General features: G+C 61.2%; 8 protein-coding genes across 8 annotated transcripts; 6 read left to right on the top strand and 2 right to left on the bottom strand.

The window, feature by feature from the left end:
* Positions 1-720: 720 nt before the first annotated feature.
* Positions 721-2292, top strand: bioF (8-amino-7-oxononanoate synthase; the record flags this gene model as incomplete). The annotated part of the gene is made up of 3 exons (XM_062775603.1): positions 721-1000; positions 1043-1852; positions 1888-2292. The coding sequence occupies exons 1-3, from the start codon at positions 887-889 to the stop codon at positions 2290-2292; spliced, it is 1329 nt and encodes a 442-aa protein (XP_062631587.1). The 5' UTR covers positions 721-886.
* A 318-nt stretch (positions 2293-2610) lies between these two features.
* Positions 2611-5156, top strand: LEUA (3-isopropylmalate dehydratase; the record flags this gene model as incomplete). Its single annotated transcript, XM_062775602.1, has 2 exons — positions 2611-3040; positions 3086-5156. Exons 1-2 carry the CDS (start codon positions 2841-2843, stop codon positions 5154-5156), a joined length of 2271 nt encoding a protein of 756 aa, XP_062631586.1. The 5' UTR covers positions 2611-2840.
* A 371-nt stretch (positions 5157-5527) lies between these two features.
* On the bottom strand, positions 5528-7084 carry PEX11 (Peroxisomal membrane protein PMP27). The gene is made up of 7 exons (XM_062775601.1): positions 6764-7084; positions 6547-6667; positions 6423-6486; positions 6243-6374; positions 5974-6192; positions 5813-5923; positions 5528-5766 (listed from the first exon to the last, which is right to left on the bottom strand). Exons 1-7 carry the CDS (start codon positions 6848-6850, stop codon positions 5691-5693), a joined length of 810 nt encoding a protein of 269 aa, XP_062631585.1. The 5' UTR covers positions 6851-7084; the 3' UTR covers positions 5528-5690.
* A 216-nt stretch (positions 7085-7300) lies between these two features.
* klp6 (Kinesin-like protein 6) lies at positions 7301-10894 on the top strand (the record flags this gene model as incomplete). The annotated part of the gene is made up of 5 exons (XM_062775600.1): positions 7301-7625; positions 7696-7830; positions 7886-7982; positions 8034-8154; positions 8192-10894. The coding sequence occupies exons 1-5, from the start codon at positions 7586-7588 to the stop codon at positions 10892-10894; spliced, it is 3096 nt and encodes a 1031-aa protein (XP_062631584.1). The 5' UTR covers positions 7301-7585.
* A 412-nt stretch (positions 10895-11306) lies between these two features.
* LOC62_07G009060 (uncharacterized protein) lies at positions 11307-12784 on the top strand (the record flags this gene model as incomplete). The annotated part of the gene is made up of 3 exons (XM_062775599.1): positions 11307-11714; positions 11763-11789; positions 11876-12784. 3 exons carry the CDS (start codon positions 11307-11309, stop codon positions 12782-12784), a joined length of 1344 nt encoding a protein of 447 aa, XP_062631583.1.
* A 91-nt stretch (positions 12785-12875) lies between these two features.
* Positions 12876-14704, bottom strand: dug1 (Cys-Gly metallodipeptidase dug1). The gene is made up of 7 exons (XM_062775598.1): positions 14542-14704; positions 14470-14487; positions 14252-14414; positions 13724-14198; positions 13512-13684; positions 13219-13476; positions 12876-13180 (listed from the first exon to the last, which is right to left on the bottom strand). Exons 1-7 carry the CDS (start codon positions 14628-14630, stop codon positions 12920-12922), a joined length of 1437 nt encoding a protein of 478 aa, XP_062631582.1. The 5' UTR covers positions 14631-14704; the 3' UTR covers positions 12876-12919.
* A 753-nt stretch (positions 14705-15457) lies between these two features.
* Positions 15458-16962, top strand: LOC62_07G009058 (uncharacterized protein; the record flags this gene model as incomplete). Its single annotated transcript, XM_062775597.1, has 4 exons — positions 15458-15913; positions 15967-16179; positions 16383-16764; positions 16805-16962. 4 exons carry the CDS (start codon positions 15458-15460, stop codon positions 16960-16962), a joined length of 1209 nt encoding a protein of 402 aa, XP_062631581.1.
* A 1042-nt stretch (positions 16963-18004) lies between these two features.
* tcsB (Two-component system protein B) lies at positions 18005-21528 on the top strand. The gene is made up of 12 exons (XM_062775596.1): positions 18005-18627; positions 18666-18773; positions 18812-18934; positions 18983-19003; positions 19060-19071; positions 19118-19325; positions 19361-19460; positions 19499-19566; positions 19602-20565; positions 20612-20920; positions 20959-21105; positions 21145-21528. Exons 1-12 carry the CDS (start codon positions 18049-18051, stop codon positions 21416-21418), a joined length of 2913 nt encoding a protein of 970 aa, XP_062631580.1. The 5' UTR covers positions 18005-18048; the 3' UTR covers positions 21419-21528.
* Positions 21529-21633: the final 105 nt, after the last annotated feature.

Raw genomic sequence — 21633 nt, 5'->3', positions numbered from 1 at the left:
CATATGCCCCTACGGGAGCTGATAGGCATTGCATGTGCTGATAACAATTCCTCCCAGGCGACGTTGCTGCGTAATGTCATTGGCTAGTCGGCGGGCATCGCCTGGCAACTCTGGGAAGTTCTGGCTTTCCCAAATGCAGGCCATTTCCGCGAGTCCCTGAGTGTAACCGGGCGGGGTCGGACTTGGAGCCAGAGACCGTGATCGACGGAGGCGGGCAGCGCAGGGGCAGGGGCAGGGAATGCCAGCCAGCCAACCCACCCACAACATCCACTCGCACGGCTCCGCAACTGCCGCCTTTGCCGTCTCCGTGACGCCAAAGCACCGATCCAACGCTCCAAAGCCGATGGCGCTCAGGGTAGATGTACCATGCATGGCTTCCACGTGCAACAGTCACGTGCTGCGCCAAAGGGGGCGAGTCGGAACTCGGAACCCCCAATGTTCGCGTCATGATTAGTGACCCCGACGCCGAGTCTTGCTTTCCGGTCGGCTGCGGTTGCCTGGCGCGCTTCGAGTCGGTAGCGCGACTGCCCTAATTACGCGCTCGTAGTGTGTTCTGGGGCGTGGCGTTCGAAAGTCACGGCACGCCGGTTAGAACGCAGGCCTGTTGCCCCACAAGCAGCCGCCGTGCCGAGGCGTCCCATCCCCCGTTCCCCTCCACCCCCACCCACTTGGCGCTCAAGTTCCGGTTACACACAAAATCAACATTCGTTTCCAAGGTGACATCCCTCCTTCCTCCCTTGTGCATGCGCCTCCTTGTTTCCTCTCGCACCCACCCCCACACCCCCTCGTCTGTCTGTCCAATCCTGCACAACGTTTCACAACATAGATAACTTATCTCTCTTTGCATCTCTCCACATTCCATCTGTGCCCAAACCCAAAACAAAAAATGTCACATCTCGACAACCGCTTGGACGGCCTCCTCGAATTGCGCAAGGCAAAGGGCCGCTTCCGAAAGCTTAGAGAATACGACACGAGTCGCGGCTCTGGCCTCACAGACTTTGTAAGCAAGCACTGCCCTGCACAAGCTCACACCCACCCCCAGTCATCCAATGACTACCTCTCGTTGACGACCAGCGAAGAGCTCCGCGCCGACTATCTGAAACGCTTGAACGACACCGACGTTATTCTCGGCTCGACAGGCTCACGTCTGCTCAGTGGCTGCACGCCGGCTCACTCGCACCTCGAGAACCGGCTGTGTGAGCACTTCGGAGCGCCGGCGGCGCTGCTGTTCAACTCGGGATGGGACGCAAACGTCTCCTTCTTCGGCTTTGTGCCCCAGCCCGGTGATTGGGTCGTGTTCGACGAGCTCGTTCACGCGAGCGTGCACTCGGGCATGCGGGGGTCGAGGGTGCCCACATCGCGGCGGCTACAGTTTGCCCACAACGACCCGGAATCCCTCGCAGCCGTGTTGCGCAAGATTGCGGCCCAGCCGAGCTCGTCGGCCGCCCCGCCTACCATCTTCCTCGCACTGGAAGCGCTGTACTCGATGGACGGGGACTTTGCACCCATTCCCACCCTCCTCGACGTCTTTGATCAACATGTCTCCCGCGAACAGCAGTGTGTCATTGTCGACGAAGCACACACGACCGGCGTGTACGGCAGCCAGGGCCGGGGCATCGTCCACCAGCTCAAGGAGGGCGCTGGGCGGGACGATGGGCGGGTCACTGTCCGTCTCATGACCTTTGGCAAGGGTGTTGGGTGTTCCGGCTCCGTCCTCCTCGCCTCGGAGACGGTCAGGAGCTTCCTCATCAACTTTGCCAGGCCGTTCATCTTCTCGACGGCATTGCCAGTGTCGACGGTACTTGCCCTCGAGTCGGCATGGGACTTGTTGTCAAGTGACGCTGGGAAGAGGGTGAGCTCATACCAGGGGTGCACAGCTGACATCAGAAACGCGACGACCTCGCCTCCATCGTTTCCTATTTCCAGGAGCTACTCGCGCCGGTGCTCGAACGAACGCCACCAGAGCTACTCCGCCTTCCCGACCCAACACCCACGCCGTTCCCAGCAGCCCCAGCGGGACTAGGCTCGCATCCGCACTCGCCTATCCACGGCCTCCTCTCACCCACGCCCCACGCACTGTCTGCCTTCCTCCTCAACCGCGGTTTCATCGTGCGACCCGTGGTGCCGCCTACCGTGCCGCCGGGTGGTGAGCGCGTCCGCGTCTGCCTCCGTGCCGGTCACTCGCGCGAGGAAATCAAGGCGCTTGTCTCGGCTGTGGCCGAGTGGGTTGACTCTGGCGCTGCCGAGGCAGAGGCCGCAAAAGCTGGCCGGCCATTGCGGGCCAGGCTGTAGCACAACCATGCATACTACTAGAAATGACTCGGTTCAAGGAATGCCAGAAGGGCCAAAAGCGCCAGCTTATGCATGAGGAAGGCTGCGCGCTGCGAGAGTGCACACTCATCGAGTCGAGAGACCACAGAATCCGGGGCCCCAGCAGCCAAATGTGTCGGCCGCGATTCGTCGACGGGTGAGTCGCGCGCGTCAACAAGCCAATCAGATGCCTCCAAATCACTTTCGGCCGACGTTGCCAGTGACCATCTGCTGGATTGTGAGTCGTTGATCAAACTAGCGTCGTCGGCCGAAGCCAGCTCGTACTTTGACCCAGCCTACAAAGTGTCGTCCATCTTGCCGGTCAACCGACTTGTTCCCCCAACATCATCCTCCTCATCAGCAATCATCTCTGACAACTCGTAGAGTAGAGATCAGACAACGACGACGACATTGACGAACGAACACTACACACACGCGTAACCACTAGCCCCCCAAAGAGCGCAACCCACTAGCTCATAGCCTCCCCCCTTTCCCCCAAGCTCCACACCCTTCCTTCCATCTCCACCGCCATGGCTGCCCCCCGCACCCTCTACGACAAGGTCTTTGACGACCACGTCGTCCGCTCCGGTGACGGCGACACCCTTATCTACATCGACCGCCACCTCGTCCACGAGGTCACTTCCCCCCAGGCGTTCGAGGGCCTCCGTAACGCCGGCCGCAAGGTCCGCCGTACCGACTGCACCCTCGCGACTGTCGACCACAACATTCCGTGAGTTCCGCTAGCTTGCGCTGTGTGCGCAGCTGACACCCGCAGCACCATCTCGCGTAAGAGCTTCAAGAACGTCGGAACCTTCATCACCGAGAGCGACTCGCGTGCCCAGGTCGTCGCCCTCGAGGACAATGTCAAGGCCTTTGGCCTCACCTACTTTGGCATGAGCGACAGGCGCCAGGGTATCGTCCACATTATTGGCCCCGAGCAGGGCTTCACCCTCCCCGGTACCACTGTTGTGTGCGGTGACTCGCACACCTCCACCCACGGTGCCTTTGGCGCCCTTGCGTTCGGTATCGGCACCTCCGAGGTCGAGCACGTCCTCGCTACCCAGACCCTCCCCCAGGCCAAGTCCAAGAACATGCGCATCAGCGTCGAGGGAACCCTCCCCGAGGGTGTCGCCTCCAAGGACATTGTCCTCCACATTATCGGTGTGATTGGTACCGCTGGTGGAACCGGCGCTGTTATCGAGTTTGCCGGCTCGGCTATTCGCGCTCTCTCCATGGAGGCCCGCATGTCGATCTGCAACATGGCGATCGAGGGTGGTGCGCGCGCCGGCATGATCGCCCCTGACGAGATCACCTTTGCCTACCTCAAGGGCCGTCCCCTCTCGCCTCCCGAGGGCCCCGAGTGGGACAAGGCCGAGGCTTACTGGCGTACCCTCAAGACCGACCCCGGAGCCAAGTACGACATTGAGGTTGACATCAAGGCCGAGGACATTATCCCCACCGTCACCTGGGGTACCTCGCCCCAGGACGTTGTCCCCATCAACGGCAAGGTCCCCACCCCCTCCGAGCTCCCCGCCAACAAGCGCGGCGACGCCGAGAAGGCCCTTAAGTACATGGGCCTCACTGCCGGTACCCCCATGGAGGAGATCAAGGTCGACAAGGTCTTCTTCGGCTCGTGCACCAACGGCCGTATCGAGGACATGCGCTCGGCCGCCAAGGTCATTGTCGCCTCGGGCAAGAACGGTGGCCCCACCCACGTCGCCGAGGGTGTCTACGCCATGGTCGTCCCCGGCTCGGGTCTGGTCAAGCAGCAGGCCGAGGCTGAGGGTCTCGACGTCATCTTCAAGAAGGCTGGCTTTGACTGGCGTGAGGCTGGTTGCTCCATGTGCCTCGGCATGAACCCCGACCAGCTCAAGCCCGGAGAGCGGTGCGCCTCGACCTCGAACCGTAACTTCGAGGGTCGCCAGGGTGCCGGTGGCCGTACCCACCTTGTTTCGCCCGCCATGGCCACCGCCGCTGCCCTTACCGGCAAGCTCACCGACGTCCGCAAGCTCATGGGCTCGCACGTTTCCGACGACGGAGGCATCAAGGTCACCTCGTACTACGACTTCCTTGAGCCCCTTGTTCCCGCCCAGGCCGTCGCCGAGGAGGAGGCTGCCCCTGCCGCCGCCACCGAGACCGCTGCCCCCGCCGCTGCCTCGGCTGGTCTCCCCAAGTTCACTGTCGTGAAGGGTATCGCCGCCCCCATGTGGGAGGCCAACATTGACACCGACAAGATCATCCCCAAGCAGTTCCTCAAGACTCTGCTCCGCACTGGTCTTGGTGACGCCCTCTTCTGGCCCGCTCGTTACGACGTTGTCACTGGCGAGAAGATCCCCGACTTTGTCCTCAACAAGGAGCCCTTCACCAAGTCGACCCTCCTCGTCTGCACGGGTGACAACTTCGGCTGTGGTTCGTCGCGTGAGCACGCCCCCTGGGCCCTCAACGACTTCGGCATCCGCTGTGTCATGGCTCCCTCGTTTGGTGACATTTTCAAGAACAACTGCTTCAAGAACGGCATGCTTCCCCTCCAGCTCCCCCAGGCTGACCTTGACGCCCTCTACGAGGACGCCTCGGCTGGCCTCGAGATTGCTGTCGACCTCGAGAACCAGCAGGTCATCCGCCCCAACGGCAAGCCTCCCATCAAGTTTGAGATTGACGCCTTCCGTCGCCACTGCCTCATCAACGGCCTCGACGACATTGGCCTCACCCTCGCCAACGAGTCGGACATCTCCAAGTTTGAGGAGAAGCGCTCCGAGAACTGGCCCTGGCTCGACGGAATCGGCTACGCCCACAAGGGCCAGCGCGTTGTTCCCCTGCGCCAGAAGCCCAAGAAGACGGACTGGTAAAGGCGCCGAGGCGGCCACGGGCAGCTTGCCCACCACAAAAGTAGCACGTAGCAGCAGCAGGTTCAGCACTCGCAGAGGTTTTGTACAAATATGCATATATTCGAGTCTACGAGGGGTGGCAGCGACGCAAGTGAAATCAGTCTCGAGGCGCGTCGGCGCCCGCTTGGCCTGACGAGGCCACTATCACGTCGAGCACACGCAGACGTTGAAATCTCGACCACTTGATTTCTTGATGGCCGAAACCCCCGATGACCACTTTCGATGACATGACACGGCCGCGCTAAAAAGTCACCCACGGGCCACGACATAAGCGGCATGTGCACAAGCATGCACTGCAAATGTGCTCTGCAGACGCCGCCGCAGCCCTCTCGTCCAAGCAATGACATGCATACAGAACGATATCGCGCACATTCGGGGTATTCGGTATTCGCGGACATGCGTAGCCGCCACGTGCTCCCCTCAGAGGCGTACACGGACGCCACATGTCGCTGCGGGCTCCTCCTCGTGGAGACTTCTTCCTCTTCTCTAACATTACTACGCCAGCTTGGCGACAACGGCAGCGCCGTGCTTGTTCCAGACCTTCTGCAGGGCCATGTACGATGTGGTGGCACTGAGGACAGTCAGAAATAGGCCTACTACTCGACGCCATTACGTACCCGAGAAGACCGACAGCACCCTCGCTGAGGTGCGAGTAGCCAAGGTTGTTGGAGGGGATCCAGATGTCGAACGCGTCGGTGACAATCTGGGAGAGGAGGGTCTGCCTCTGGCTGATGGGGGTGTGAGCGATGCGCTTAGCAGCGGCTAGCAGTCAACTCACGCAAGAAGAGCACGGCCCTGCTTGCGGCGCTCCGCCTCCTCGGCGGCGGCCTGGTCGGGACCCTTCTCGCCGCCTTCCCTGCGCGAGACCTCGGACTGGAGGGCAAAGCGGCGCGACTGGTGGCGGAGGTTGACGAGCGAAGCGCCCGACGAGACGAGCGAGAGGACAAGGCCGATGAACCAGGCCTTGTTGGAGATCTGGCCGAGGCGGGCGGCCTTGCTGCAACCCATGTCAGTAACCGCGCTCATTCCAAACACCGCGACACATACTCCTTGTCAAGACGAATGAACTTGGCGAACTGGAGCCAGATGAGCGAGTCGCTGCCCAGGAAGATGGCGTAGGCAATCTGGCGACCGAGCTGGGTGACCTGCGCGAGGGTCTCGGCGCGGGTGATGCCGGTGCTGGTGCACGGTCAGCTTGGCTCCGACAAGTCATGAAAGCGGGCGTACAAGGGGCGCTGCGAGATGTTGAGTGCCGACTGGAGGTTCTCGACGGGCTTGAAGACGCGCATCACTGTGCAGGTGGGTCAGATCGCTGTCCCCACGCTCTGCTTCGCCGCTCGCCGCCACGCACACTTGCGGCCCATGCCGAGGGAGCTCTTGAGGCCGTCAAACCGCGAGGCAAGGTCGGTCGCGCCGCTGCGCGCAAACGACCACGCGAGGATGCGCGAAACATACTGGATGAGACGGTAGAGCTGTTATGTGGTATGGTGTAAGAGGCGACGTCGTTAGCATGACGCGTCATTTGCCTCTGTCCCACGCCGCCGCCTGGGTTTTATCTTTCTTCTTACCTTGTCGCGACCGATAGTGGTGGCGAGGACGGCGAGGGCCTGGGACACCTTGGGGTGGAGGATGACCTGGGCGAGGATGGAGGCCATAGTGAGTGAGTGGGTTGGGAGATGAACAAGTCGGCGACTGTGAATGAGCGTGGAAAGAGTTGAAATTGGGATGGAAGTGTTAAGGCTGGCTTGAGAATCGAGACTGGTCTGGCTGGCTGGGATGGCTTTGCTTTGGCTTTTGACGCGCCGCCAGGTCGGGAACGGCAGGCCATAAGATAACCGGACATGGGACCCACGGTCCACCTTCAGGGAAGAGTCGCGTGGGGACACACATGCCACATGGCCGAATGGGATAAATAACAATGGAAAATGATGGCCAGAATAATGTTGCCTGCCTTGTGGCATCTCCAATTTGCTTCCGTCACTCAGGCGCGATTGACTTCCTTTGAAGTGAGTGAGGGTCTGAGCGGTTTGGGACGTCACAACAACATCAGCGGCAGGCAACACCCAGCCAGGCAGCAGCCACCACCCACCTTAAAGCCTCGTCAACTCTCACTTTGAGAGGGAACATCAACACCTCCCTTCATCTCACACATTGCCACCCACCCTACTCGCTCGTCTTCTTGACTACCGACTGCACCCCATTGCCCTGCGAGGCAACCACACTGCACCAACAAACAACAGCCTAGGTTAGGCCCACATTCCCCTGTGCCAAACATCCACCCCCGCCCATGACAGTCAACTGAGGGAACGACCAACTGCGTCAACACCCGACGCCTTCCCCTTCACCCTCATCACCACCCACACCCCTCCCCACGAGGCCCACTGCCCAGCATGGCGTACCTCATGGACGACAATGCCATGCGCATCTGCAGTAAGTACACTGACACAACTGCGCCGCCATCTGCCTGCCTGTGAATGTTTTGTTGACGCACGGACCCCAGTCCGCCCACGCCCTTGGAACGAGAAGGAACTGCCCCATCTCGCTCAACACACCCCAACACCCATCTTCCTTGGTGATGGCAACTTTAGTGCTGCGCGCAAGCCGCTCCCAGGCGGAGCGATCCGCGAGATTGTCGGTGAGTCGAGACTCTGACCCGACTCTGGAGCGGCACTCGTTGACACCCATCACAGAGGTCATCGACAACCGCCAGATCGACTTTGACAAGCCTGAGGCCGGGTCTGAGACGAAACGCGGAGCCGTAGGCGGGAGGCGGTACAAGAATCGTCGGTAAGTCAGGTTTCATGTGACGGGCTAGGGGTGTTTACTGACCCGCCACAGCTATGTCTTTGACCATGTGTTCAAGATGGAGGCTACCCAGGAGCAGGTGTACCAGAACACTGCGAAGCCATTGCTTGATGGTGTGCTCAAGGGCTACAACGCGACCGTGTTTGCCTATGGAGTGAGTATCGCGGCGATGGGCAGCCCTGACGAAACAGGCAACCGGCTGCGGCAAGACGCACACCATCAGTGGATGTGCCGACGACCCTGGCGTTATTGTCCGCACCATGAGCGACTTGTTCGAGCTTATCGAGGAGTCCAAGGATCGCTACGAGACGCAGCTCGAGGTCCTGATGGTCGAGATTTACAACGAGACTATTCGCGACCTGCTTCACGACGAGTTCCCGGCGCCGATGCCACCGGGAGGCCTGAAGCTTCTAGAGAATGAAAAGGAGCGGGTGACGATCGCCGAAGTCACTATCAGGACACCACAGTCGGTCGGCGAGGTCATGGAGCTCGTGTTATTAGGCAACGAGCGTCGCTCGACCTCTTACACCGAGTCCAACAGCGTCTCGTCTCGCTCTCACGCCGTCCTCCAGATCAATGTCTCGCGCAAGTCGAAGAGCCCCGATGTGGACATGGACAACGACGCCGTCAGCCAGGACTCTTCATCCGCAACTCTGTCCATCATCGACCTGGCTGGAAGCGAGCGCGCCGCGGCTACCCGCAACATGGGCGACCGCATGAAGGAGGGAGCCAACATCAACAAGTCTCTTCTCGCACTCAGCAGTTGTATCAGTGCCCTGTGCGGCGCGCAGAGGAACGGCTCCAAGCCCCACGTCCCATACCGCAACTCGAAACTCACGCGTCTCCTGAAATTCTCCCTTGGCGGCAACTGCCGCACCGTCATGATCGTCTGTGTGTCGCCCAGTTCCAAGGACATGGAGGACACAAGCAACACTCTGGTGTGGGCGGATCGTGCAAAGAGCGTCAAGATGACCGTCTCGCGCAACACTGGCGGCACGCATGTCAGTGCCCGCCAATACGTCCAGCTCATCGCCGAGCTCCGCGAACAGAACAAGCTTCTCGAGCAGCGCCTCAAGGACAACGACGGAGAGGAGAGTGCCACCAAGAAGCGCAAGAGAGAAGATGCACAGAGAAAGGCAACCGAGGCGATGGACATCGTTCGGGCCAAGGTCGCCGAAGGCAAGGCCTCCATCGAGGAAGGTGCCGAGTTGCGAGCCAAATGGGACGCTTCCAAGATCGCCACAAGCTACCTCGAGACCAGGCGTGGCGAAATCGAGTCGGACGAGGACTGTGTCGACCGCAACTGGGAGGAGAGGTACCTCACCGATCTCGTCTCGAAGCAGACTGAGGCGTTTGACAACAACCGCCTGGTCCAGGCCACTGTTCAGAAGGAGGAAGACCTCAAGAGGTCTTTGGAGACCCTCTTCACTCAGACCGTCGCCAACACCTTTGCCGACCCAGACGACCCGATCCTTCACAACGTGTCCCTCCAGGTGGACGTGCACCGCTCTCGCGTCTCTGCGTCTGTGCAGGATGCCCGCATCAGGGGCTACCGTGCCGCTCTTGGAGTCGCCAACGATGCCCTCGCCCGCGGTGCCGTTGCTTTCGCGCGTATCCAGGCCCTTGCCCAGCAGCAGCAAAGCGCTCTTATGCAGCTGGTCGAGTCGGGCACTACAGACCCCGAGACAATCCGCCTGCACTTCAAGCACGCTCGCGAGGCCACGGCACGGTCCGAGATGGAGGTCGCCAACATCTTCGGCGCCCTCTCGCGTTACGACGGCCAGCTGCCAGCTGCCCTCCCTCCTACCCCCTCCCGCCATACCGCAGACGTGTCGATGATGTCGTTCAGAAACAACCCCAAGTCTCCCGCCCGCAAGCGCATCATGAAGGTCATTGAGGGCAAGGGAGGCTTTGAGCGCGGCCTGGTGTCCCCGCGCAAATCCGTGCTCACAAAGGGTTTACGCGAGCCGACCAGGACCTTCAGGGCGAGGTTTGGCGATGAGACTGGCGAGGGCGAGCTCAAGCAAGTCTTCAACTACCGCCCTCGTGGGTCTCAATCCCCAAGCTTTGAGATTGAAACCGATGACGACTCTGCGGAGTGGGAGGAGATGAGAGACGACCTGAAGGGTCTCCCAGCACCAGCACCGTCGACGCTCAACACCTCGCCCATCGCGCCATTCAGCGTCCTTCCTCCTGTGGAGGCGACTCCTGCACCGATCCCCGCACCCTCTGTCCTCTCAGCAGCCTCCAGCAGCACAAGTGACGCCGACATTCCGGAATGGAAGAAGAACCGCATCCTCATGGGCAAGGGTGGAGGAACCTCTGCCCTTGGTGGCGAGAACCTCAGCATGGCGGCGCCCCAGTTACCAGAGGGCGGCGCCGACTCGAAGCACGGAGGCGTTGGTCTGGGCCGCCCTGCCCGTGTCCGCTCGTCTGTCGGCCCGTTGAGCGAGCTGCGCCAGTTACCTACCGCTCCGCGCGCCTCTCTGAGTGCTTCAAACCTCATGAAACCAACGGCAGCGTCAGCCGCGCGTTCGACTGCTGCCGAGCTCACATCGTCGCCTGGAGCTGGCAACCGCAGACTGTCACTCCGACATGACCGCCAGAAGATTCACGGCAAGGGGCCGTACGCCAGACCATCTCTCATCCCGTCACCTGTTGGCTCGCCCGCCGAGAATGCGGTTCCTGGCAGCAGTACGACTGCCGGTGTGCGGCGAGCCATGGCTGCACCGCGTGGGCGGTCCTCTACAATGGGGCCGCTGCAGACGCTTGCGGCCGAGTCGAGCAACGCCGCTGGTGCTGGTGCCGCGGCCCCCGCCACTGGCGCCACGCTCAAGCCCAGGCCGTCGATGCAGAAGCTGGGTGGCGAGAACACGGCCCCGCCTTGGAGGTAGGGGACCGGCATGAACCTCGGCATGGGCCTTTGAAGTGCCTTTTTTGATTCCCATACAGCATACATTGTTTCCTCTTGTCGTGACTGCAAATCAATTTGTGACAATAGTAGTAGAGTTTGTGTTTGACGCTTGCATGTAAACAAATCCGCGATTTGAATGGGGGGGGGGTCTGGTGTGCCTGGGGCGGTGGGCAGTGGGCGTCGCAGTCACTGTGGGGTGGCGGGCAAAACAGTCGCGCTGCGCGCCGTGTTCGGCCAAGAACAAGACCCAAAACGGAAGAAGGGTTTGTTGACACAAGCGTCACGCTACGACGACAGCCGCCAAGGGTGGTTGGCTCAGACACCGACCGCCGTCGACGTCCACTTCAACTCTCTCTCTCTTGTCGTCCACATTACAGCACACGACCCGACTCATGGCACGCACAGCCCGACAACACCAGCACCAGGCGGCGCGGTCCCTCTCAGTAGGCAGGCAGCACCCGGTGCCGACGCCGGCCAGCCCGCTCTTCGCGCCGTCCAGGCCGTCAAGGCTACCGCTGCGCCCGCTCCCACTGCTGCCCGTCGCGCTCGCAGACGTGTCCTACGCCGCCTGGCGCGCCTACAACCATCCCCAAGCGACGCCGCCGTACCTCCCCGCCCTCGCGGTCCTGCGCGCCGCCGTCCTCCTCCTCGTTGTCCTCCCCTCTGCGCGGTGGCGCAGCCGCGGCTCGTGGGTCATCGCCGCCGCGGCCGCGTCCATCATCACCTGCACATACGAGGTGTGCGCGGCGCGCCTGATGCGTATCCCCGTCGACGAGGGGACGTACTACTACCTCGGGATTGTGGGTACACTACACTGCTTGCGCTGGTTGTCGCTTACACCCCCGCAGACATGCTTGATATCCGCGTTTGAATACGTGCGTTCCGTTGTTTGTTTGCACTGCCGCCAGCCGCCGGCGACGGCGACGAGCGTTACATGCCACCACCGAGCTAACGCGCCCAGGTCTTCTTCCTCCTCCTCGTCCGCCTCGTGCCGGCCCCAACGGCTCAACAGCCGCCCTTCTCGATGCGCGGCCCGCCTGCGCCGTCAGACGGGCGCAGCCCCTCCCTTCCCCCGTTATCGCCCTCACTCACGCCGATGGGGGTGGGCCGGCGGCGCGCCAGCGCGCACATGAGCATCTTCGACCGCGCGCTGTTCGCCACGCCGAGCTCGCGCATCGACGACCTCCCGAGCAGCTCCGACTCGCGCGAGGCGACGCCCGACGCCGCGGGCGACCGCACCTTCGGGACAATGTACACTGTCCCCTCGGACGACGACGGCTGGCGCGGCGACTTTCTCGGCGAGTACGACGAGCTCGAGCGCGCGGTGCGCGGCACGAGCCGCGAGCCCCGCTTCCACGTGCCTGCGCCGTCCGCGGCCGACGCGTCGTTCGCGACGACGACAGACGGGTTCCCGTCCCCGATCCCGTACCCGACGAGCTCGCGCGTCCGCGCGCCGCCCGTCGACGAGCTGGGGAGAAGCTACGCCAGCACAGACTATGGCGGCCGCCCGATCTACTCGCTCGGCGCGGGCGCCAACGAGAGCTTTGATGTGGAAATGGGGCTAGCAAGCGACGAGTACTACTCTGACGACGACTCGGCGAGCACCGTCTCAGAGTCGAGCATCATCGACATGCCCCGCCCCACTGGGCCGACGGCCATCGTCGTCCGCGACGGCACGAGTATCTCTGCCGGGCTGAATCTGGCCGCCGAGGTCGCTGGCGCGGCGGAGGGCGCCGTCGGCGAGCTCGTGCGCCGTAGCACGAGTGCGCGCTTCTTGGGCCACTCGTGGGGCAGCAACGCTGCGGTTGAGGAGAGCGGCGGCGAGAGCGGCTGGGGCTACGGCACGTTTGGCAGGAGGGCAGGAGGGTAGGGTTGGGTTGGGTTGGGTTGGTGCAATTGTAACATTAGTCGGTCTGCATTTTGCTCCTGCAAGGTCTCACCCCTGCGATTCACACGCGCCGCGCACTTCAAACTCATACATGTCTCCCTGCTTCTAATCCCTAGCCTACTGCTTGTCAATCGCGGCCAGCTCGTACATGTACGAGCCGAGCAGCTTGGTGCCGTTGATGTAGTTGGACGTGTCAATCTTCTCGTTGGTCGAGTGGGCGCCGTCGTCGCCGCGGCCGACAGGAAGCAAGAGCACGTTGAGGCCGAGAATGTTGGCAAAGTCGAGCGTGACGGGGATCGAGCCGCCCTCGCGCGTGTAGTCGGGCTCCTGGCCGTAGACCTCGACCGTGGCCTTGTGCGCCGCGCGGTAGTTGTAGTGCTGGGGGCGTTAGCTGGGAGGAGCTGTGGCTAGCTTACGTTGGGGTCCGCAATCCAAGGCTCGCCGCCGTGCGTCAGGTACACGTCGAGCTTGTTCTTCGAGCCGAGCTTGGCAAACTCGTCCTGGACGTACTTGACGACCAGGTCGGTCGTGTTCTTGATGCCGAGGTTGGGCACGAGGCGGATCGAGAACTTGCCCTTGACGGCCGCGGGGATGACCGTCTTGGAGCCGGGGGCGTAGAACGCACCCTCGATACCGTGCAGCGACAGCGAGGGGTTGCGCATGCGGCCCATGAGCTGAGAGTTAGCTCAGAATGTCGACCTCAACTCACAGTGGTGACAGTGTCGTTCGACAGCGTCGTCTGCGCACCAACGGCACCCTCAATGTCCTGCAGGCTGAAGTGGATCTTCTCAAACTTGGCCTGCTCGTCGGCCGTCACGGGGGCAATGAGCTCCTTGATGCCGGGGACAAGGATCTCGCCAGAGGGCGAGACGAGCTTGGACACTGGGAGCCGTAAGCGCGGCTCGTTACCACGCTACTTACTAACGGCGATGAGGTCAGTCATCGGCTCGTGGATGGTGCCGCCAAAGACACCCGAGTGGAGGTCGCGCGCGGGGCCCTGGACCTTGATCTCATAATAGTTGATACCACGCAGGCCGTAGGTCAAGCACGGCGTCTTGGTGTCGAGCCAGTAGTTGTCCGAGATGCACATGACGTCGACGCCCTTGAAGAACTTGTCCTTCTCGGACGCGATAAACTTGTCGAGGTTCTCCGAGCCATTCTCCTCCATGCCCTCAAACACCATCTTGAGGTTGACGGGGAGCTCGAGGCCGAGCTTCTGGTGCGCCTCGAGCACGTTGAGCCAGCCCATGACGGGGCCCTTGTCGTCGGTCGAGCCACGGCCGTACAGGCGGCCCGAGCCGTTGGGGTCAGGCGTCAGCTTGAACGGGTCGTAGTCCCAGCCGTCCTCCTTGAGCGCGGGCTGCACGTCGTAGTGGCCGTAGACGAGGAGGTTGACCTGAGCAAGGCAGTCAGCGGGAAGCGCCACATCCCCTCGCCACACACACACACCTTCTTGGGGTCGTTGCCGATCTCGCCAATGACAACAGGAGGCAGCGCGACCTCGGTCTCGCCAATCTTGTGGCTGCCGATGGGACGCTTCTCGACCTTGACGCCGAGCGAGGTGAGCTGCTTGACGAGGAACTCGGCCATGTCCTCGACATCCTTGACGTAGCTGGGGTCGTGGTCAGACCGTGGGCACCACCAGTGTCTGCTAGCCCAACACCTACTCAAGGTTACCCGACACGCTGGAAACGTCAGTCCACGTCGCGTCGGCCGGAACATGTAGCACCGCTACTCACGAAGGAATCTCGACGGCCTGGCGCAGGCGGTCGATAAAGTCGGCCTGGTGGTCGTCGACGTACTTGATGAACTGGGGGTTGGCGGCCATGTTGCTTGTGAACCTGCGGTGATGTGTGCGCAAGAGGAGAGATGGGAGATGTCTGATTGGGGCAGAAGAAAATGGTGCTCGCATGAGAAGGGAGCGTGTCGATTCAAAGGGGAGCTCCGCGTCATTGTCGCCCCCCCGCGCGCGCGCGCCATGTGGTGTCATCGGCAACGGACCCATAGCCACACGTGACTCTGGCCGGACTTCTCCGGTGCGGGGGTGGCACTGGCCTCCAAGTAGGGGGAACAGGCAACCTTTCTCCATGTCTATCTCTCTCTTCATCTCCTTCTCTGTTCATCTGTTTATACTAGTCCATCCCTGTGTATAGGCCTTGAAACCCGTGATACGACAGTAGAGTACCTACCCCCACGTAACAGCCCTAACCCCCTAACCCCCTAATGGTACTCCCCTAACGCCTCTCAGTCCTAACCCTCGCAGGCAAAATGGCCTCCGTAACAGCCAGTGCTGCTCTCAGCAACCCAGTCGACGCGCAAGAGTCATCGGCGGTCCTCGAGGCCGCTTTAGCGCTCTCTGAGGCCTCGAGAAAGATGATCAGCCGGTGGAGAGAAGACGGGGTGAGCTACGTAGGCAGGATCAACAAACCGGCAGCTCACCCCCAGAATCTGGTCATCATTGTGGGCCTCTCCAAACCCGTTCTCATCGACGTCTCTAGCACGTCGTCGAACTGTAGCGAAGGCTCACAGAAAACCGTATCCTCTGAAGTCCCGCCACCACCCATCCCTCCCTCAACTCCGCCCAACACGTGGCGGCGGTACGTCCCCCAGACGCCGACGACGCCGACCAAGGTCCGCCGGCCAGGTGGCCCCCTCATGCCGACACCGACCCCTTCGCCAGATTGGGTGGCGTATAGCGCGCCAATTCCAGAGTACGACGGCATCAGCGAGCTCGATGACTACAGCCTCGACACGAGCGACGCGGGGTCCGTGCTCATGGCCGAGCCGTCCTCGTCGAGCGATGTGGACAGCGAGTGGACACACTCTTTGGTAGTTGGCAATGGATCTCGGACGCTAACTACTCAGCTGGCTCTTCTGAACATGAAACGGCGAGCCTCGGCGCCTGCCAGGATGCCACTCTCGAGTCCAGATACCGAATCGACTACTCCTGAGGAATCGCCGCCACTCACGCCTAAAGACGCCGACGTCTCAGAGCCCACGATCGCCCTAGCGCAGCTCGAATCCGAGGCAGACCTCTTCACACCCCAAGAAAAGTCGTGCGACGCATGTGACGCCAAGAGTCCCAGGATGTACCATTTCCTGCCGTGTGGTGTAGGTGCACTCATCCTACGATGCTTACCTGCCAGGACTCCGCTTGCCCACAGTGCTTCTCGTCGACCCTCGCCGCCGTCTCCGTGTCCAAAGGCACGTCCAAGTGCCCGGCGTGCATGGACCATGTCTCCTCGTTCAAGCTCTACAGCTCGCAGGTGCACGTATCGTGCAAGCCGAAACCGCGGCGACTCTACGAGAGCCCGAGCTCGGACGACAAGTCCGTGCCCGGTGAGACGATCGTCATGCGCATTGACAACATTGCGTGGGTGGGTACTGCAGCTAATGAGCCGCCATCCTCACCAGCTAACCCCGCAGGATATTGAGCCGGACATTGTCAAGCGCTTTCTACCTCCCAGGTCGCTACCGCCAGATCATCCCCAGCCAATCCACATCTGCATTGACCGCCACGACGGCAGGACAAAGGATTACATGGTAGTACACCTTCGCCACGCCTTGACTCACTCCGCAGTATATCGAGGTGACGGCTCAAGCTGCCGCCAAGCGGATTCTTCAGACGCGCCAGAATGTACCCATGCCTGGAGGTAAAGCCACGGGCGGCAGGACCAGGGCGGTAACCATCAGCCAGGTTACTCATCGTGAACTCCTTCGCGAGCTACGGCCGGGGTCCAAAACTGAGCTGATCTGGCTCCTCGAACTGTGCGAAGCTGCACTATCGACAGATCCGGCGCCGCCGCCAACCCCACTTGGAGGCCGACGCCGACATCAAGCAGCCGTGTCTACCAGCAAACGGGTCCACTACATCAAGTATCGCCAGTCACCGTTCCACGCCCTCATGTCAATCATGTGCAAGCTACGCGGGCCAGAGAGCCCAGCGTACTGGGACGTGTTCCGTGAGTTCGGTACTCATGCTCTGAACTGACACGCGCACAGATGTGGCGTCCGGCGCCATTGCGCTCCTCGCCACATCGCTGAAGGGTGATGGTCCCGAGAGGCACGCCGATGCTGAGCTGCTCCAACACTTGTCGAACCTGTTTGACACCTGCTTTGGTCGCCGGATCGCTCCATCCGACGACGACGTATTCGCATAGCAGCTCCACAGCGACCATTGTTTTGAGCGACAGCCTCTCCCTCCCGTTAACTCCGCTCCACTTCCCGGCTGCCCTGGCAGCGAGCGAGGTGTTACGAGCCGTCCACACACATTTTATATTCGTAGAGCATAGAATGATAGATACGCATGGGTGTGGCCATGTACAGTAGACGTAGAGGCAAGTGTTCGTAGAACAAACATGAACTGGCTACTAACCTAGAGTCTGAATCAATTAAGCCCCCCTCCGCCACCCCGTCGGATCCCATATCGGGCCACGTGAAGAAGGGTGTGTTCCGTCGGGCGGTGTGCGGCGCCATCCCCGCTCGCTACCGTCGCGACCGCGCGTGCGCAGAGTGCCAAGCCTAGGCCTAGGACCCCACCTCGGCCCAAGCAAGGTTGTCGGCTGTGGTCATGGAGCCGCCGGGCTGCGGAACGGCCCCCAGCGGCGGCCACGGAGTGAGGTATGCATGCGGACGCGCTTTGCACCGCCGAGTACATGGAGTCTTGCATGCACTGTTGTAATGGTAGCCTGCCTGCGTGTCGTTGATCAGGGCGATCAACAAAGGGGGGCCGTGTTTTTGCGGTGCCCATTAGAAGTGACGGCAGCGTTGGTTGAACTAGACCTCGTTTACAACTTGCTGCCTTGCCCATCCCGCCAGTTGAAACAAAACTCCACTTGGTCTCCAACCTATTTGCAGCGGCGACAGTCGACGCGAGCACACAGCCGAGACAAAGGCGAAGGCACGCACGGCAACGGCTGCAACAACTCGACTTACATTCCACACACTACACACCGCACCGAAACAACGAGCACAGCGCCGAGCTCGACACCGCACGACCGACAACAACAACACCCGGCCAGGCGCACACTCGACACGGCGCGCGCTGGACCATGGTGGCTACCGGCAGCTCGAGCGGGCCACCAGGTCCTCGCGCGCCACCGCCGCTGCCGCCGCAGCGGCCGCGCATCGTGACCATCAGCCCCGAGGGCGGCGAGTCGGCGTCAGCGCCAACAGCAGAACCAGTGACGCCGTCGCGGCGCAAGCTGCCCAACATCCGCTTCGCGGGCGACCGTAAGCCGAAAGAGATGCTGCGCTCCGTCTTTTCCTCGCTCCAGATGCAGCCGTCGCTCGGGAGCAGCTCGGGCATGTCGGGCGGCGAGGGGTCCGACTACGAGCCGCCAGCACCGCCCCGCAAGTCGTCTGCGGCCGCGGGCGCTGCTGCGACACCCGAGGCAGCAACAGCCGACAAGACGTGCGCGTGGTCCTCGCGCCGGAGGCCAGGGCTGCAGCACATGTCGACGCAGCAGTCTGTGCTTGCGGAGAAGAGCGGCCCGCCCGAGCCCGTGTCTGTCGTGGTGGAGGACGTGGATTTCGACGCCGTGTTTGACGAGCCGGCGCATAGCATCGCTCACGGCGACGACGACAAGGACGACGCCAGCACAGTCAGCGACACGCACTCTCACGACTCGAAGCTGTTCAGCGGCGGGCTGAGCCACAGCGCACGCTCCGACGCGGACGGGTCGAGCCTCCGCCACCGCAGGCGGCATATTGGCTCGGCAGCGTGGTTCAAGCACCTCATCACGGACACGATCTGGCCCGCCCTCAAGCACTTTGGGAGCCAGACGTTCCCCGAGCCTAAGAAGGAGGCGAGCTACCGCCGCGAGGTGGGTGCGCAGGTGGAGCGTGAGCTGACGGCCCCCAGACGTGGTTCTCGCAAAAGTACCCCGCCATGTTCTGCGCGATTTTCTTGTTGTTTGACTGGCTCGTGTCGTTAGGCCTCAGAGGCTACTTCCAGCCGTATGACTGGGCCGTAAGTTGACGCGCTGTCGAGTGGAACTCACGCTCCAGATGTTTGTCGGTGTCCTCGGCTTCTTCACCATCCCACTGCCAATCATGGTCTTGTTCGACGGCACGATCCGCTTCCGATGGGTGTACAACACGTTCTTATTCGTCTCGGTGTGGTCGTGGGGTGTGAGTGTGGCTTGCGTGTGCGAGGCGATGGGCGCTGACAGTCATCAGATCTTCATCACCATTGATATGGTGGGTCGCATGGGGTGCTGACGTCTTTTACGGGCTGCTAACCACTGCGCGCACAGTACATCTGCAAGGTGAGACGCTCCACCTCCACCCCTGACTGCTGGCTAACACTCGCAGGCCTTCAGAACCGACAACACCTGCGGAGGGAACAAGTTCCTCTACCTCATGGGCTCGATGCTCGGTCTCCCGACCCTCGCTCTCTTGTGCATGGGCCAGAACCGCTACCTGCACCTGTTTGGCATGCTCCTGTCCGTCTTCTTGACCAGTTTCATGTTATTCGCGCCCGAGGACGCGCCAAAGTCTACCTGGCGGGATCCCATCATCAGTGAGTTGGACATGCCGCTCTCGCCTGACTCGCAGTCGCGATCTACCACGCTTTCCTGCTTATGGCGTCGTACTTCAAGGAGCAGTCTGAGCGACAGCTGTTCTTACTGCGACAACAGCTCAAGCTGCAGTATCGGTGAGTGCGACGCAGCTGAGCACAGCCTGACATTGCAGTGCGGTCCAAGCTGCGCAGATCATGGAGCGCAAGGCCGAGGAGTCGAAGAAGCGCTTCGTGTCTTACAGTACGTTGGCGCTGCGTCACTCCCACTGACACCAGTCTTCCACGAGGTGCGCGTGCCTCTCAACACTGCCCTCCTCGCAGTTCAGAACCTCGAAGGCGAGGGTGTGTTCAAGAACATCGACGAAGACCAGGCCGACTTGGTCCATGGGTTGATGGGCAGTCTCGCCATGATGGAAAAGGTGCTCAACGACGTACTCTCATTCAACCGAATGGAGTCGGGTCGCTTCTCGCAGGCTAGAAAACCGTTCGACTTCCACAAATCTATCCAGATTGTGGCACTGTCGCACCGAGCGCAGGCCGAGCAAGCCAATGTCGACTTCAAGATTGACCTCGATCCACGGATAGACCAAGTCGGAAGTCAGTTCGTGGGCGACGAAATGCGCTTGCGCCAAGTCACCAGCAACCTTGTCTCCAACGCCCTCAAGTTCACGTCCAGGGGCGAGGTTCGAGTTACCACCAAGTTGATACTGCCGCCACCGGACTCAAACATTGACAACGATCGAAGCAGCACAATCAAGGAGATTGTTGCGTCGAGCCCGATCCGCGAGTTTGCACCACAAAGCCCATTCGGCCACGACGAGCCTTACGAAGAGGATATCACTGCCAACGGGCCGCGTCGTCACCGCTCGTTTGATGCAGAAAAGGGCTCGGTGCTTCTCGAAATGAGACGCATGTCACTCGATCCAAGCATTCACCTCCGACGACAGACGCCGGAACAGGATGGGCCTCTCACTCGACAGATTTCTGTCGGTGGCACTGCCTTACCTCCAACAAAATCCCGAGTAGTCGTCCGCGTTGAAGTGCACGACACCGGAGCTGGGTTACGGCCAGAAGACCTCAAGAACAACCGTCTATTCTCGCCCTATGTCCAGACCGAGATTGGCAGGAGGCAGGGCGGAAAGGGCTCCGGTCTGGGTCTGGCACTCGTGCGGCAGATTGTCAAGTTGAGCGGAGGACGTCTGGGTGTGGATAGCGAGCTGGGTGTCGGAAGCACGTTCTGGTGAGCAATAGGCTTGATGGCATCACTGGTCACCGCTGACGGGCAGGTTTGAAATGCCGTATGGTATGATACCGAGGCAGCCGGGCGAAACCCCCGACCTCGCAACGCCAAGAATGTTATTACCTGCGATTGAAGAACCTCAAGAAGGAGACAAATCTGTGCAGGCTACTCCACAGCCGCCGTCTGAGTCGCAGTTCGGCGATCCACCAGCCGAACAACCGCCCTTGACAATCCCAACAGAAACCCCCCTCACAGAGCGTACAGATCCGTCGACAGTCAGTCGAGATCCGTCACCGCCAAGGGACTCGGACGACGACGACCGACCCTTGTCAACGCTCGTGGTCGACGATGACAAGTAAGATTGGAGCCTGAACTGCTCACTGACACCCCCAGCCTTACACGCAAACTCATGTCTCGAATGATCAAACGAATGGGTCACCAGGTGACCCAGGCGGAGAACGGCCAGGTCGCGCTGGATCTGATTACCGCCAATGCGGTCGACCCAGAAGCCAAGACATTTGAGATTGTCTTCCTGGACAAGTGAGTTGGCCGGTGTAAGACGTCAACTGACAAGCTCAGCCAAATGCCAATGCTCTCTGGCGTCGAAGTGGCACGCGAGTTGCGAGCCCTTGGCAGCGACATCTTCATCGTCGGCTGCACCGGCAACGCACTCCGCGAAGACCAGGACGAGTACCTTGGCGCTGGAGCCGACCACTTGCTCACCAAGCCGATCCACCAAGAGTCTGTTGTGGAGATGATTGCGGCGGCGAGGGAGCGATCCAATGCCAAACGACGAGGGCCGTTTGAAGGCGACAGCCCTAGACCAAGTCCAGGGCCGTCGCCAAGTGCTTGAGTGCTGTTTTGTTTCTCACCTGCACCTGTACCATACCACTAGAACTATTTGTCGTGTCGTGTTTCTTGTGGGATTAGGGAGTGCACACATGCATGTGTATTTGTATCTGGCTGGGTGTAGAGCGGGCAAAGGTGCAAGGGGGAGCCTGAAAGTTGACCGCGGAAAGCGGAAAGGTCAGTCAGGCACTGTGAGCCAAAGGTCTGGCCGCTGCGGCA

This window comes from Vanrija pseudolonga, chromosome 7 (assembly GCF_020906515.1).
Source record: "Vanrija pseudolonga chromosome 7, complete sequence".
Lineage (NCBI taxonomy): Eukaryota > Fungi > Basidiomycota > Tremellomycetes > Trichosporonales > Trichosporonaceae > Vanrija > Vanrija pseudolonga.
The sequence above is the reverse complement of the archived record's forward strand: the minus strand, read 5'-3'. Positions and strand labels throughout refer to the sequence as shown.